This window comes from Xiphophorus maculatus, chromosome 19 (assembly GCF_002775205.1).
Source record: "Xiphophorus maculatus strain JP 163 A chromosome 19, X_maculatus-5.0-male, whole genome shotgun sequence".
In the NCBI taxonomy this organism is placed as follows: Eukaryota; Metazoa; Chordata; class Actinopteri; order Cyprinodontiformes; family Poeciliidae; genus Xiphophorus; species Xiphophorus maculatus.
This window is the reverse complement of record NC_036461.1, coordinates 859,935-876,517: the sequence shown is the minus strand read 5'-3', so window position 1 is coordinate 876,517 and position 16,583 is coordinate 859,935. Positions and strand designations below refer to the sequence as shown.

Genomic DNA, 16,583 nt, shown 5'->3' with positions numbered 1-16,583 from the left:
GGGCTGATCCTTCACTCATAATGATCAGGACATAAAGGAGCGCTACTTGACTCTTCATCATGACCTCACACAGGAAATGAAGAAACAACGCATTTTCTATAAGAGTTGTTATGGAAACAGCAGTGGGAACGGCCATGGCAAAAAAATGAGATTGGACAAAAAATCTGAATTGGGTCACTTCAAGCTGCAGGTTTAACGCAGCCAAAAAGTGTTCACTGCAACATGAAGTGACCCAATTCAGATTTTTTGTCCAATCTGATTTTTTGTCCCATGGCCGTTCCCACTTCCAAATAAATGCGACCTGTATGTGTTCTGCAGTCTGAACGGGCAAACGACCTGGAAGTGTCCGGCATGCGCACTAGAGGGCGCAATAACGTCAGTGTTCTCAGTCTTCTGCCAACCGCTATGAAAAGAAGAAGTGCTCAGTGTTTGGGGAAGTAAACATGGATGCTAACAGTGGAGCATAGCTTACACAGTTGAAGTGGTTGTCTGATCAGAGCAGCATATTAACAACTTAATCCTCATATAGTCCGCCATGGTTTTTGTTAATTTTCCTGCTTGCGCGTATCAGGATGCAGAATGGTGACGTTTGTTGAGTATCAGTGACGTTCAGGTCGGATAAATGCGACCTGGACGTTCGGTCGCGTTTGAATTGGATACGTATCAGATACCCAAGTGGCCCGGGTCGCATTTGAAAAGAATTCGACCTGTGCTGCTCAGACTGTCATGAAAAGATCGGAAACGGGTCGCATTACATCAAAAAGATCAGAATTGGGTCACTTCAGGCTGCATTGTGAACGAAGCCTTAGATTTTTGTTTGGATTTAAGCTGTTTGCTTGTCAATAAAATATTACATTACTGAAAACATCAATATATTTAAGAAGTGCATTATCAAAAATGTTGGATTTAGACATTTAAATTATTAAAAACAAACAAGATGTGATCGCTTACCTGTGATGGATGGTTATGTAAAGGCAATTTACTTCTGATAACATTTTTGAAAACAGAAACTGCAACAAAGTTCTAGTTCTGAACCGAAACTTCTGTATCAACTGGAAAGGAGAGTTATTCACCATTAAATATTGGAATGTTTTGTTTTTTAAAAATAAACATGTTTTGGTTTCTCATAGTTATCAGAAGTAAATTGCCTCTACATAACCACCATTAAAGGTAAGCAATCACATCTTAAATGTCTTAATCAACTGTATTTGATAGTGCACTTTTTATTGTTTTTTTAAATAATGCATGTTTGTAAAGATAAACATCTTTATGTTTACAAAAATGTTCCGACATGAGAAACTTTTTGTGAATTATATATTAGTTTTCCACATTTGAATCTCGTGCAGAGATGATTTTGGTGTCTTTGCTCCCCCTTGTGGTATAAAATATGTAAACCATGACTTGCATGTTTTATGGTAAAGTGCTTGAAGCTGAGCTGTAAATCATTTTCAGATGCTAATTGAAAGACCTGAGGGAAATAAAATAATTTAATTGAGACTCATTTCATAATGTATGAATCCATAATGTTTCTGAGACGCTTGAGCGCCTCAGCTGAAGCTAGACTATCTGATAGCTAGATCATCTTTATACAGCAAGAAATAAACTGCTGTCTATGACAGCTGTCATAGAAATCATGTTTTTTTTCTTTATTTCCTGTGAGGTCATGATGAAGAGTCAGGTAGCGCTCCTTTGTGTCCTGATCATTATGAGTGAAGGATCAGCAAAAAGCCTGAAAGCCCGCCGGAGCGTTTTCTTCTCAGGTGAGGCGTCTCTGCAGCAGCAGTGAAATGTTCAGACCAATGCAGAAGTATTCACACCTTGTTGACTTTTCCTCATTTTGTCATGTTGCAAACACAAACTCTAGTGTTTCATTGACTTTGAATGGCAAACAAACACAAAGAAGTGCATTAAAAAGATGGAAATAATACGAGTGTAGCATGAAGACACTGTCTACCCCCTCTTACTCTGATATCTCCAAATAAAATGCAGAGAGCTAAACTAAATTCAGAAGTTTATGAAAATTCTCTGATTTCAAAAGTAGCCTGAGGATGCCGGTTGGATTCTTTCCCTCAGATATTAACCTGAAGCTGTTTAAGGAGCCAGACTTTGACGGTTTGAGCTCCCTGCTGGTTAGAGAAGACATCGGTCTGCTCTTCGTCGGAGCCAGAGGAAAGGTCATAACGCTCAGTTTGAATGACATCACTGAAAAGACCAGCGAGGTAGGAACTGGGCTTGGGTGGAACAGGTTGGAGAACCTGGACAGTACACACAATGCTTAATTTACCAATTTAATGTTTAGCTCCTATTTACATATTAATCTAAAACAAAATGGTAAAATTTAGTTAAATATTTAGGACCAAGATGTGAATTTAGCTCAGAGAAAGATTAATGTGAAATGTACAAACTACATATTTAGTTAGCTCAGAGATAAATGTATTTAGTTTAAAAATATTTAATTTGAAGTTAAATGTTTAGGTTGAAGCCAATTATTTAGCTTGCTAACTGACTATTTAGACTGAAGCTTAATTATTAAAGATTAATTATTAACTAAATATCAAATCAATCAATCAAATTTTATTTGTATAGCACATTTCAGCAGCAAGACATTTCAAAGTGCTTTACATCATAACAAACACAGAAACACAATGCAACATAGAATCAATCATTAAGTCAAGTTACATCAATAAATTTGTAATTTATTACATTTCAAATAAAACTAACCAGGTGGGTTTTTAGTCTAGATTTAAAGGAAGTCAGTGTTTCAGCTGTTTTACAGTTTTCTTGAAGTTTGTTCCAGATTTGTGGTGCAAAGATGCTGAAAGCTGCTTCTCCTCGTTTGGTTCTGGTTCTGGGGATGCAGAGCAGAACCAGAACCAGAACCTGAGAGGTCTGGAAGGTTGATACAACAACAGCAGATCTTTAATGTATTGTGGTGCTAAGCCGTTCAGTGATTTATAAACTAACAACAGGATTTTAAAGTCTATTCTTTGAGCTACAGGGAGCCAGTGGAGGGACTTTAAAACTGGTGTTATGTGCTCTATCTTCCTGGTTTTAGTCAGAACGCCAGCAGCAGCATTCTGGATCAGCTGCAGCTGTTTGATTGATTTGTTGGACAGACCTGTGAAGACGCTGTTGCAATAATCAATATGACTGAAGATGAACGCATGGATGAGTTTCTCTAGATCTGGCTGAGACATTAGTCCTTTAATCCTGGAAATGTTCTTCAGGTGACAGAAGGCCGACTTTGTAACTGTCTTTATGTGGCTCTGGAGGTTCAGGTCAGAGTCCATCACTACTCCCAGGTTTCGGGCTGATCGCTGGTTTTAATTGTAATAACTGAAGCTGTGCATTGACTCTAGATCTATAACTCTAGATCCATAACTCTAGATCTATAACTGTAGATCATATCTCTTTAGGTCCAAAAATGATAACTTCAGTTTTGTTTCTGTTCAGCTGGAGAAAGTTTTGGCACATCCACACATTTATGTATTCTAAGCATCTGTTTTGAATATTGAGCTCAAAACGAAATAATTTCAAATTAAATATATTTAGTTCTGAGCTAGCTAAAACATTTACTTGACAAAATACATGTTGAAATATACATAAATAAATATAGCTACATAGCATTTGCAGTATGCTATGTAGCCTATGAATATTTAGTTTCAAGCTGTCACTTTATAAAATGAAGCCGTTTATTTTTTCTTATTACTAACTGAATGACTGTTATTATTTCTGTTCATTTTTGGCTGTGTAACTTTACAAAAGGCACCCCATCGGATATATATTTGACTTTTCATATTAAAAAGACATAAAGGAATTTCACAAACGTCTCCTCATAAACACATGGTCTGTTGGTTTGTTTTCTGTCAGACTAACTGGACGGTGAGCTCTGAAGACAAATCCCAGTGCCAGAATAAAGGCAAGAGTAAAGAGGTACACTACAGCACATTAAAATAAAGAAATGTTTTATTAGTCTCATTAAATTAAAATAGTCTGTTTGTAGAAATAGCTGTTCTTCTAACAGGAATGTGACAACTACATCACAATGATGCACACTCTGAGTGATGGCAGAATACTGGTTTGTGGAACCAGAGCATTCGACCCTACCTGCACACACCTGGTACGTTCTTCCCATAACTAGGGCTGGAGTTGTTGTCCTGTAGGACCAGACCCACTGGCTGAGCATTTACAGTACTGTGTAGGAAGAATTTAGTTTATTGCAATAAAACAGGAAAGGATGTAAAATCATGGAGCACTAAGGTATTAGAGTTTTGCATTGTTTTCTCATTTTACCCTCCGAATTAAAACAGATGCATGGAAGAGTAAGTAACATAATTTCTAAATTATTATAAATTCTTCAATGTTTCTTCAGATAGTCGACGAAGAAAATGTCACCATGGAAGACACAACTCAGAGTGGCAGAGGGAAAATTCCCTTTGACCCCAAAGAAAAATTTGCCTCCATGATGAATGGTTGGTGCAACACTTTTTATCCGAGGCTTAATGACGTTTCGCTCAGTATCTCAGTGTTTCATTCTCTGGATTAAAATTCGTAAGTTCTTGACCAAGCAGCAGGTGAGCATTAAGAAACCTCATCCTATGAAAAGTTTTGTTGTTCTCCTGCATCTGCATGGTTGTACATTTACTTGGATCTACATACAGCATCAACCAGTGAACCTGCACTGCTTCTCCTTCTCAGAGATTTCAGTCTCTTTATGCTTCAAAGCCTTCAGAGTAGTAAAAAAAGTTAGCAGTTTATGGGTTTTGGGCTGCTGGATTGTAACCAGTTGAAAAACAGAGGAAACAGCAGCAAGAGACAAAACAAATAGAGTTGATTAGATACTCAGAGTAACTTTTAAACTCAGGCTGTTTATTAGTTCACCACATGTTTATGACCCTAATTATAGATTCCATTTGTAAAGTAATTAACAATAATTAACAGCAATAATTTCTTTTCACATTTTATTTTACTTTTTATTTCATGCACTCACAAGTACATAGGAATAGTTCATGTAACAGCTAGAAGAAATCATGAATACGAGGGTGGTAATGTCAGGGCCATATTCTTAGATTTGAAGAGACACCATTAACCATGAACTGTTGCTGGGAAAACAGTCTAATTTTAATTTTTCAAATGCTGCTCTCTCATGCCAGTCAAATAGAATTCAAGCCATATATACTGGAGAATTAAACTTCACATACCTTAATTGTTCTGCTGTAGTGCCACAAAGCTCCATTTTGGGGCCCAGCCTATTCAGTCTTTACATTAATGACCTACCAGACTTTTGTTCGCATGTAAAAGTACAGTTATATGCAAAGGATTCAGTGTTACCTGTACATGCCAGAACAAAGAAAGAATATGCTTCTATGCACCTTTTGTACCTCCCACCTGCTGCTTCTTTTTCCCTTTCACCCACAGATGGCCAGGAACCAAGTATTATTGTTAATTGTCAGGTTTGACACCTATTAAAGACAAATTAAACAAACACAGAAAAGACAAGAGAGTTAGATTCTTTTGATCTCGCGAGGAGAACGGATAGAGATGTGTTTACAGTCACAAATCTCCAACCGCTCTGAAAACACATTTGTCCGCTCCTCTCTTTTTATTACTTTCGGAGTCCCTATCACAGAGAGCACTGCAGCTCTAAGTTAAGCACAGCCTGTTTTAGCCTTTGAACGTTAATAAGCAGATCTGACATCTGTTTAATACGCAAGTCTATTTTTACATTTTAAGATGAGCAACTTCCAAATAACAAAAAGAGATTATATTTGTTACATGACGGGGAGGGGGAAAACAGCGCTAATGCTTGGGACTTTTCTGTTTTCTGCTTAGCACATTTTAGAGTAGAAATGCATCTCAATTCTTAACTTGTAGATAATTTGTGTGATGTGTGAAAGAACAAAATTTAAAAAAGAAAAACTCCTGAAGATTGAAGGCAATGCTAAGCTGTCTGAATCAATGAACTGCTTTTCACATTTTCACAGAGTCAAGCATTTGAAGGGGTGGGGGCAAAACACTTCATCACTTAGTTGCAGTGCTAATGACAATCACTAACTAAACACATGTTATCTTGCACTAGATTATTCGGTTCCAGACACAGGGTAAAACAGAGCAAGTTGTACATCTTCACTGCGACGGTTTTATAGCTATCTAGCAGGTCAAAAGAAGAAGAAGTTCCTGCTGAGTAATAAACCCTGTGAGCACGGTTGTCACTGCTTTTCTTCAGGGAGGCCCTCTTGTAAAAAGGAAACAAAGTAATTCAACAACACAGAAACATTCTTTATGCTGAAAGAAAAGAAAACAATAAAGGCATGTAAGACAGATCATTATATAAGCAACACTATTAGAATACATGAAACAACAAATATTTGATAATATATACATTTCACCTAACATTAATGGAGAGAGACTTGGTCTGGTTGCAAAATGTAAATATCTTGGAGTCATTGTTAACCCAAATCCATCCATCCACCCATTCTGCAATTATTTTTATTTTCATATGCTGGTGATATGCAGCTGTAAGTATAGTAAAAACCCATCATGTCTTTCTTCAAGAGGACAATGAAAACCTGTGACAAGAAATTGTTCCATTTTCATTATTATAAAATTATTAACAAGCATAATGTTTTAAACCTTGATTCTTGACAGATATATCATGAAGTCCGTATTATTTTAAAAGTTTTGAATGGGCTTGCCCCACCACCGTCGGTTGATTTTATTCAGAAACGGCAAATAAAGCAAAATAAAAACCAGAGAACAAACCAAAGGAGACCGCAACATGCTGAGGCACAGAACAGTTTTGACAGAAGGTGGCGTCTGTTAGACATATTCATGGAGCGGACTATCAGCCTACATCAAAGACAGTAAAAACTACACAATTTTAAAAAAGCATCGCAAGCATTGGTTGAATGCAAACCAGTTCATATTCATTCATAATGTCTTGTGCTGTTACTGTCTTTTGTCCAGTGAATTGCATGGTAAGGTATTTTGTTTTTGTGCTCGCTTGTCTTGGAACAAAATACGAAACTGAGCTTTTGTACTAACTTCTGCATATTTACATGAATTGTGGTCATATTGATTAATGTGCATTGCCCTAATCAAATAAACTAAAATAAATTAAACATTTTAAAGTGTTAATCCATCAGAAAACATCTTCACAACATCCAGTTTAAGACAACATCTTTTTTCTCCAGTTCTGAACATCTGTACAACAAGGTTAATGGTTTGAGTGGATCTCACCCGTGCTGAAGGATTGTTTTGTAATGATTAGTTTAAAAATTGTAAAACATTTTCCTGTGCTATCAATAGGAAACACTTTATATACCGCTGGCTCCTTAAACTTCCTGGGAACAAGAATGGCTTTCCAAAAACATGCACAGAATCTGATCAAGAATGAAGATGGATTCATTTGGTTCTTTGGTGAGGTGGCCACTTGACCCTTTTAAAATATATATTCTTGTCAAACCTCGCTTCACTTTTTATTTTGTCTGAACTCAGAGCCCACCATAATTTCCATGCACATGGCTGAAATAAACAAAAGTTCAGAGAACAATGAGGACGACAACATGTTCTTGTTCCTCATCGAGAACGGTATTGAAGAACCACGCAACCTGCGGCTGTCGAGAGTTGCACGAGTGTGTAAAGTACGTCTGAATGCTAAACCTTTTTTCTCGCTCCAGCTCTTGGTGAAGGCGGACGCCTTCCTAACCATTCTCATCCTCCTCTCTCTGTTTTTGCTGCTTTTTTGGAGCCTTTTTTGCACATCCTCCAAATCTACAAATTGTGCTTAGTTGGTCTCTAAATGCAGTTGATCAAATTTTTTCAATGAGAAGACTGGGCACAGGAGAGCCCTCTTGTCCTGTGGGCTCTCCTGTGCCCAGTCTTCTCGTAAATCCAGGATGTACACCCAGAGTGTACATCCTGGATTTATTTGGATTCATGATAACAGGACTTCTGCTGTTTGGAATTGGTGGATACCTGGCATATCGACAAATTTGTCATGGATTGGGTCGACTAGCGAACACTCAGACTGACATGCTGTGAGACTGAGGTGCATGTTGGATGCGATTCTTTCGTAGGCAAACTTTGGATGCTAAAAGTCAATAGCCGAATGGAATCAATCTAGGAGAATTTGCTAGTTTTTGTCCCATTGGAAACGATAACAAATTGCATCAGTTAAGACTCTAGGGAAGATGGACATTTTAAGTCTGCCTGATCTAAAGAAAATGAATTTATTCTGAATCTGGCTCCCTTGTCTGGCTTTGGCTTGCTGGCTATCTGAAATCTCCTGGAGTTTATGTAAACTAGCTGCTCTTTCCCTTCTTCACCCCCTCCCAAAGTCACCTGTGAAATTTATGGTTGAACTCTCAAGGACTTGCTCTGAGATAATACCACCTTATGAGGGACTTTTGTTTTGGGAGAACAGGCTGTAATGAGACATGGGCTAATCTGCAAACACGCCATAGTTACAGACAACACACACTCCCTGACCTCAATGCCTTTTGCAGCTCATGTCTTTGTATATGAATGTTGCTACATGTGCTGTATTTCCCTGATAATTTCTTGCGCTGTCTGTCGTTCTGTCTAGTTTGTTACTTTAGACAAATATTTATCTTATTATCCAGAGAAACTTCTTCTCGCTTATAAATTATGGAGTACTTATACTTATACCAGGAGCATCTAGTTTATATATTAACTAATCCCAGAACAGGAATCAAACCTATTAGTTGGAACAAAAAGATGCAGAGGATTTCACTCAATCCAGAGCAGGAATTAGAACAAGCTTAGAATCCAGAGAAACTTCTATTAGTTTGTAAATCACAGACTACTTATTCAAAACAGGGTTATACATTTTTGTTTTTTTCCTTTTGTTTGTTTTTTGTTATATTTCCTTTTAATTCATGTAAATCACTGTGAAATTGCCTTGTTACAGAAAATGTGCTACATAAATAAAATTACTTTACCTACCTTTCCTTACCTAAACTCCCTTTAAACACCACATGAATCAGTAATAAAGTGACATTTGTGTCGATTCAGAGTGACGTGGGAGGAATGAGAATGTTGCGGAGAAAGTGGACCTCTTTCCTGAAAGTCCGTCTGGACTGCCCGTTCGGAGACATAGGCTCTCCCTCTCTGGTGCAGGATGTCTTTCTTCTACGAGATGAAAATAATTTGATGAACAGCGTCTTCTACGCAACATTCATCCTAAACCCGTAAGTCATGTCTCCTTAGGTTTTAGTGTGCAAAGAATTCCGATTTTGTTAACCTCTTCATCTGCAGCTTTATGATTATGCTGTTCATAAAATAAATTGAGTTCTATTACTCAACTGCCATGATGTTGGAGTAGAAACACTTCTGTCTTTTCTGTGGTAAGACAAAATATTTGGAAAACTTCGCCTGTTCAGGGATTATTTCATAAAGGACATCTGATACAAGAAAATTCAGCTTGGAAAGCTGAATTACCTTAGAGCTGTGCTACTTGACAATATATAGACTGGTGTTTACACAGCAGCCAGTCAAGGAGTGCTATTAACTTTCCTTGATGCTGATTGGCTGAACTCCCACAATGAAGACAAGAAAGACCTTGGATGCTAGCTGCTGTTCTGAGGATCTGAGCTAAACTCAGGTTTACTGAGTTCCCCAGTAAACCTGCTGAGTCTGCTGGTCAGTGCGCCGATGCGTCCGCCGTGTTTTTGTATTAAAAGATGTTAAGTTGGAAAAGTAAAAATATTACTGTAAAACATGTAATATTTTTATAATAATACAGGAAAACATGGCAGTGAAACAATATTTAAACCCACAGCTAGTTTTAAAATCAACAAATAAAAAAATACAATTAAGATGAATATAAATTATTTGCACTTCTGTTTAATCCAAATGAAGTCAGCGGCTCCATCGGGCCCCCAGGACTTCAGGGGCCATAAAGGCTGATATTTTAACACAGATATATAAATGTAACATTTATTTATTGAGATTATCAATGCTGCTAAATTTGATTTAATTTGTTTCAACATAAATTAAAAGATTTTAAATTGTTTAACATTTAAATGTAAGATTTTAAGGAGCTGGCAAGTTTACTTTGTAAAAGTTCAAAGACCAATCTTCATACTCAGATTATTTTGTTACCATAGCAACAATCTGATGCTGTGAGTTTGAGCTGTTTGTTCACAAATACAATTAATAACTTATTGTTTTTTTATGTTGGCCAGTTAATCTACTCTCTCTCTCCCAGATTAAATCCAACCCAGAAGCTGTTAGAGGTGCTGATGGTTTTAGCAGCAAGAGGGGCCCCTAGGTCAGATTCTGCCCCAGGCCTCATGCAGCCTTGGACCGGCCCTGCAGGATGAGTTCAATCTGCTGCACTGAGCAGAGATGAGCAACAAGCTGAGATTTAATTCAGTGCTGCTAATGTGGCTTTAGCAGCTCTAACATTTCTTTCTGTTGAGTTTTTAACAAGAGACACAGAAACTGTTTTGGTTGCTCCAGTTTATGGGACGAATTTTTCAGATCTCAGCGCTCATTAACTCTAAGTGGACAAAGCATTTGATATGGTTTGATGCATCGTGTAACTGGAAAAATAATGCTAAAAATAATGATAAAATAAAACCAGCATGATGCGTGACTACGAGACGAGAGCGAAAGCTCCTCACCAGCTGAACCTGCATGATGAGGTTAGCGCTGGTTCGTTAACCGCTAACGCTCCGACCAACCGGAACACAGACATTTATTTCCACAAAACATAAGTTGTGTGGAAGAACTAAGCAGAGCCTATGATCCAGCAGCAGCAGAACCTCCTTCAGCAGCAACAATACTCAGCAGTGGTTCTGCTTATGTTGTGAAAAGTGTTGCTTTAGTTCATTGAAGGTTTTGCTCAGCTCTCTTAAAGATGCGCCACATAATTTTCAGACACACTGACATATGGACTTTGACTAGGGCATTTTTTTTTCTCTGCCAATGTGTATCAGTCTGACTGATGTGTTTGGGATCCATGATCACACTGTAGATGTTGAACAGATGAACCCACATTTCAATTCATAATATTTATGCAGTAGATTGCATAAATATTGGCTATTTTGAAAATGGCAGCCAGTAACATGTCAAGTAACATTATATCTCCATATTTCAGCTTACCAAAATGCATTTTCTTTCATATACTTTAGATATTCTTCACCACAGATTTATCATGGAGCAAATTTTGCACAAATAGGTTGGAGTTTTGTTCTACAGAAAAATCTCTGAAAACTGAACCCACCATAGGGATTTCCCCAGAAATCTGGCTAAAACCGGTGGTGGGGTGCCGAGGCGAGCCACCATGTTTTTGTATTAAAAGATAATAAGTTGACAGGAAATCTAAAACATTAGAGGGTAATTGTGTTACTGGAGGACACTGCCAAAAATACTGACACCCACAAATACCGTTTTGAAAGCAATAACAAACATACAATTAAAAAAATATCAATTATTTGCACTTCTGTCAAATCCAAATTATGTCATCAGTCAGTGGATCTAAAAACACAATGTGATGCTGATCACATTTAGAGCCGGCCAAGGCATAAACGAACTTAGGAGAATATCAATGCAGTTAAATTTGATTTAATGGTTTCAGCATAGATAAATTAAAATATCTTAAAGTGTTTTACATTTAAGATTTTAAGGAGCTGGCAAGTTTACTTTGTAAAAATTCAAAGAACAATTATCATAGTTAGATTGTTTTGTTACCATAGCAACAATCTGATGCTGTGAGTTTAATCTTTGAGTTTTAGCTGTTTGTTCACTAATTCAAACGAGTAAGCTACAATTATCACTGACTGCTTTTAAACTTTGCCAACTAAACTAGACCCTGTCCCAGACTTTACTAATTCCATGTTGAAATGCTGTTGGAGTTTCTGATGTTCTTAGCAGCAAGAGGGGCCCCTAAGTTAAATTCTGCTCAAAGCCTCATACAACCTTGGACCGGCCCTGCATAATTAGCTAAATCCACTGCACAGCTCATTTCTGCTGCTGAGTATAGAAGGACAATAGGGATTGTGTCGCCACAAAAAAATAAAAAATAAAAATAAACCAGCATGCTGCGCGACTACGAGGCAAAGAACAATTATTTTGACTGCATGCTCAACGTGCACCTCTAAAGGCGCACCTGTGAACACTGAGCGCAGCTCAATGTGAACATTTGCAGTTCACATTGAGCTGCATGAGCATAGCAAATGCGGTAAATTTAAACTTGATTCCTACCTTAATAAATTTCCTAAAGAAACAAGGGTCCTCATCCTCACACGGGGTTGGTGTAAATGTCCATAAAGATGAGCCTGTGTCCAGTTTGAGTGAAAGCAGGTGTGCGCAATCCATGCCAAGGTAAACTTCAGAGATCAAGCAGTGACAGAGTGCGAGGCGGTAAACACACAGAGGCGCTGGTGGTGTGATGGTCTGCACTCCCTGTCCAATGCGTCAACTAATAAAACTATAAAAAAAACAATACCTATCTTTCCTTCAGGAATAATTCTGCCCTGCTGGTAAAATGCTCACTGCAGCAAAGATGCTTGCTGTCTTATTTTAAAAAATAAAAATAAGAATTTTTTAAATAAAAACAGAAACGAACAATGCTTAGTCTGGCGGTGGGGTGTGGGGGGGCAGTAAAGCCTAGTGGCCAGCCAGGCTTATAATACACTGGGAGAAATCCTGCACCATTTGTGACAGTTGTTTGGGGTCGGTGCTGATACGTTTCATTTTCAGAAGTATGATTCTCTGAATTTGCAGGGAGCCATCCAGTACCTGCAGTCAGTCCGCTGTCTGCGCCTACAAGCTGTCAGACATCAGGCAAGTTTTCAGGGGGAACTTTATGACTGAGACTGCTTATGGCACCTGGGTGAGGTTCATGGGAGCATTACCTTCCCCTTATCCTCGTTCAGTAAGCACCAAGACCAGAACAATATGAGATGGTAGTGAAGAAAATTATCCACCTCATATGATCTCTGATCTGTATTATCAGTGTATTAATGATGAAATGCGAGCCAGTGGTGTGAAGACCTCTTATGACCTCCCAGACTCAACCCTGCAGTTTCTGAAGAACCATCCTCTGATGGAGGGAGCAGTGACGCCGCTCACTGGGAAACCCCTGCTGGTCCGGTCTATGGCCCAGTTCTCCAAAATTGTTGTTGACAAAGTAACCTCTCTGGATGGAGAGCAGCACAACGTCATGTTTATTAGCAACAGTAAGTAACTGGATCATATATAATGGCTTAACACATGTTGGCGTTGTTGGCAGGATCAGACTGGACAACAGCTGTATTGACCAATGAACAGGAAAAAACTACATGCAGTTTCACTGTGAATGTAAGAGTAAATACCTAATAGCAACATTTTGGACATATTGTCATAGAGGAAAAAAATGGTTGTAAATTTTTCAAAGTCATATTTCCACTGTGTTGTTAATTAATTTCTAAATGTCTAAGTTTCATGACGTCATGTATGCAGTGGTTACAGTGGGCACCCTGAATATGAGGCTACTGACCTCAATGCGGCCATCCCGAGTTCGAGTCCCTTCTTCGGTGGCTTTGTTGCATGTTTTTCTCCCCTTCTCTCTGTCCCCTTCCTGCAAAACCACTTTTGAATAAAGGCTTATAGTTCCAAAATAATTTTAAAAAGTAATATTTCCAAACCAGATATATAATTTACATGAAAAATATTTACTTTTCAAACTAAATATTTAGCTTGCAAAGTAAATATTTCATTTGTTATACATTTAGTCCAGTGCAAATACTCATTTTTCAAACTAAACATTTAATAAACTACTATCAAACATGTTGGTTACATTGCCACATCATGGCAATGTCATGATGTGTAGATTGAAGAGGGTCCAAATGACTAAATTATTAAATCAATCAATCAAATTCTATTTCTATAGCACATTTCAACAACAAGGCATTTCAAAGTGCTTTACATCATAAAAATGCAAAGTCATGCAACATAGAATCAACAATTGAAACATTCAAGTGCCATCGTTAAATTCTTAATTGATTACATTTCAAACCCAACTCCAAACCGCTGGGTTTTTAGTTGAGATTTAAAGGAGCTCAGTGTTTAAGCTGTTTTGCAATATTCTGGAAGTTTGTTCCAGATTTGTGGTGTATATAAACTGAATGCTGATTTTCCTCATTTGGTTCTGGTTCTGGGGATTCAGAGCAGAACCAGAACCAAAAACCTCAGGGGTCTGACAGGTTGGTACAACCCAGCAGATCTTTAATGAATTGTGCTGCTGAGCCATTCAGTAATTTATAAACTAGCAACAGTAATTTAAAGTCTGTTCTCTCAGTGTAGGAACTTTAGAACTGGGTGATGTGCTCTATCTTCCTGGTTTTAGTCAGAACAACAGCAGTAGCATTCAGGATCAGCTGCAGTTGGAGGTTTTGATAGGCAGACCAGTGAAGACGCAGTAATCGATGTGACTAAAGATAAACACATAGATGCGTTTCTCTAGATCTTGTCGACACATTAGATCTCTAATCCTGGAGATGTTCTTCAGGAAATAGAAGGCTGACTAAAGTAACAGAAACAAGGCTGATCTAATCAAAGAAGGAGACTATAGAACAGAGGTCTCAAACTCCAGTCCTCGAGGGCCGCAGACCTACAGTTTTTAGATATGCCACAGGTACAAAACACTGGAATGAAATGGCTTAATTACCTCCTCCTTGTGTAGATCAGTTCTCCAGCCCTGCTAATGACCTAATTATTCTATTCAGGTGTGGTGCAGCAGAGGCACATCTAAAAGTTGCAGGACTGCGGCTCTCGAGGACTGGAGTTTGAGACCCCTGCTATAGAACATAAGGTAATAATGCAGCTAGAATAAATCAAGCCCAATAACAACTCAATACAATCCAGGATCCTAAAAGTCCTAGCGTTCCACTACAGGAACACTTAGCCTTACTGCTGTTCCCTTGGTGCAGGTACAGGACATTGTGGTGCAGAAGGGAGCATTTGGAGAGAAGCCTGATGCCCACAGTTATAACCACCCTAAACAATGGCCTCCGCTAAGGATTTCATTTTATGTTGAACCTCGTGTGAGGGTGTTTAACCAAAACATTGCTGCTAGTATTCTTTGTAACTTTACATCTGGTTCTGTCCTCTAGACTCTGGTTGGCTGCAGAAGGCGGTGTGGTCTGGTGATGATGGAGGGCGAATCATTGAGGAGTTGCAGCTGTTTCAGGATCCTCAGCCCATTCGCTTCCTTCAGCTCTCTAGAAGAGTAGGTTACAGCTACATGTCTGTAGACTAAATGGACCTGGAGCTAACCTTTGAACTCTGATGATCTGCAGGGTCAGCTGTACAGCGCAACTAGAACTGCTGTTGCTCAGCTCAGTGTGAGGGACTGCAGCCGCTACACATCCTGTGCTGACTGCCTTATAGCCAGAGATCCATACTGTGGCTGGGACCACCTCAAAGGCCTGTGTGCTGCTGTTGCTGGTGCTTCAAACTTCTCCATGTATGTCACACTAACCAAGACATGTTCATTATGTGCTACGTTGATAATCAGAGGATTTAATTCATTTGTGGCAGGATCCAGAACCTCATTGATGGTGATGCTACAATGTGCCCAAGCTCTCATTGCAAGTATTCCCCACATAAAGCTCTTTACACACATTTACCTTAGCGAGGAGAAAAGTAGGATAATTTTAATGTCTGTTTTGGCTTCTCCCACAGTATCAAAGCAGATTACCGACATCCACCTCACAGCTGACGTCGCACAGTTCCTCCCCTGCTCCCCTGATACCAATCTCCCCATGAGATGGCGCTTCTCTGGTAAAATCCTTGAGCCCGGTCCCCGACACATTCTGCTCAGCCAGGGACTCGTTTTAACACCTTCCTTCACTGATGAAGGCCTTTACACCTGTGAGACAGTGGAAGTAGTTAAAGGCAGAGAGCACAAGAAGGCGGTGATCCAGTACAACGTTAAAGTTTCAGAGGGTGGGGTAAACTGGCTTCAGGCTATAGTTATCTCTTTTTTAGCTGTTTTTTGTGTCCTGTGTGTAATGCTCATCATCTCCGTATGCTGGAAGAAGAAATCTCGAAACCGTGTTGGCACTACCAGTGTGAGTTATGATAGCACTGAGCAACCAGAGTGGAAGACAGAGTCCTGCAGCTGTGAGAGTGATCCTGATACTAAGAAAACCATACCAAATGGGGTGGAAAAGAAGAAAAAATCTACAGTATAAAACAAATTTATAGTTTCATAACAGAACAACCCACTTTTGTTACACTTTGTGCATCACTGCCATCAACTCTGTAAAAATAAATGACGAAAATGATTAAAGTGTGGTTACCTATGCTTGTAGCTAGGGTTAAAATCAGTGTTGTATAGTAACGAAGTAAAAATACTTCACTACTTTACTTAAGTATATTTTGGAGTACTTCATACTTTCCTGGAGTATGAAAATTTTTGATGACTTTCACTTTTGCTTCACTATATTTCCGAACTTAATCGCGTACTTTTACTCCGATACATTTTCAATGTGTGGTTTAGTTACTCGTTACAAAAAAGCGAGAGAGAAACAAAGTGTTTTGACTCCACCTACTGATTAGCAAGTAGCAAG

General features: G+C 38.6%; 1 protein-coding gene across 6 annotated transcripts; it reads left to right on the top strand.

The window, feature by feature from the left end:
- Positions 1 to 362: 362 nt before the first annotated feature.
- Positions 363 to 16,303, top strand: LOC111612253 (semaphorin-4D-like). 6 transcript variants are annotated; one of them, XM_023352853.1, is made up of 13 exons: positions 2,130 to 2,219; positions 3,871 to 3,933; positions 4,025 to 4,120; positions 4,373 to 4,574; positions 7,309 to 7,419; positions 7,498 to 7,643; positions 9,037 to 9,212; positions 12,754 to 12,904; positions 12,986 to 13,208; positions 15,123 to 15,238; positions 15,309 to 15,475; positions 15,550 to 15,599; positions 15,694 to 16,303. In XM_023352853.1, the coding sequence occupies exons 5-13, from the start codon at positions 7,356 to 7,358 to the stop codon at positions 16,203 to 16,205; spliced, it is 1,605 nt and encodes a 534-aa protein (XP_023208621.1). In that variant the 5' UTR covers positions 2,130 to 2,219; positions 3,871 to 3,933; positions 4,025 to 4,120; positions 4,373 to 4,574; positions 7,309 to 7,355; the 3' UTR covers positions 16,206 to 16,303. The 6 variants fall into 6 exon arrangements, with proteins under 6 accessions (XP_023208619.1, XP_023208621.1, XP_023208622.1 ...); XM_023352854.1 differs by having other exon boundaries at positions 4,004 to 4,120; XM_023352856.1 differs by lacking the exons at positions 7,309 to 7,419; positions 7,498 to 7,643.
- Positions 16,304 to 16,583: the final 280 nt, after the last annotated feature.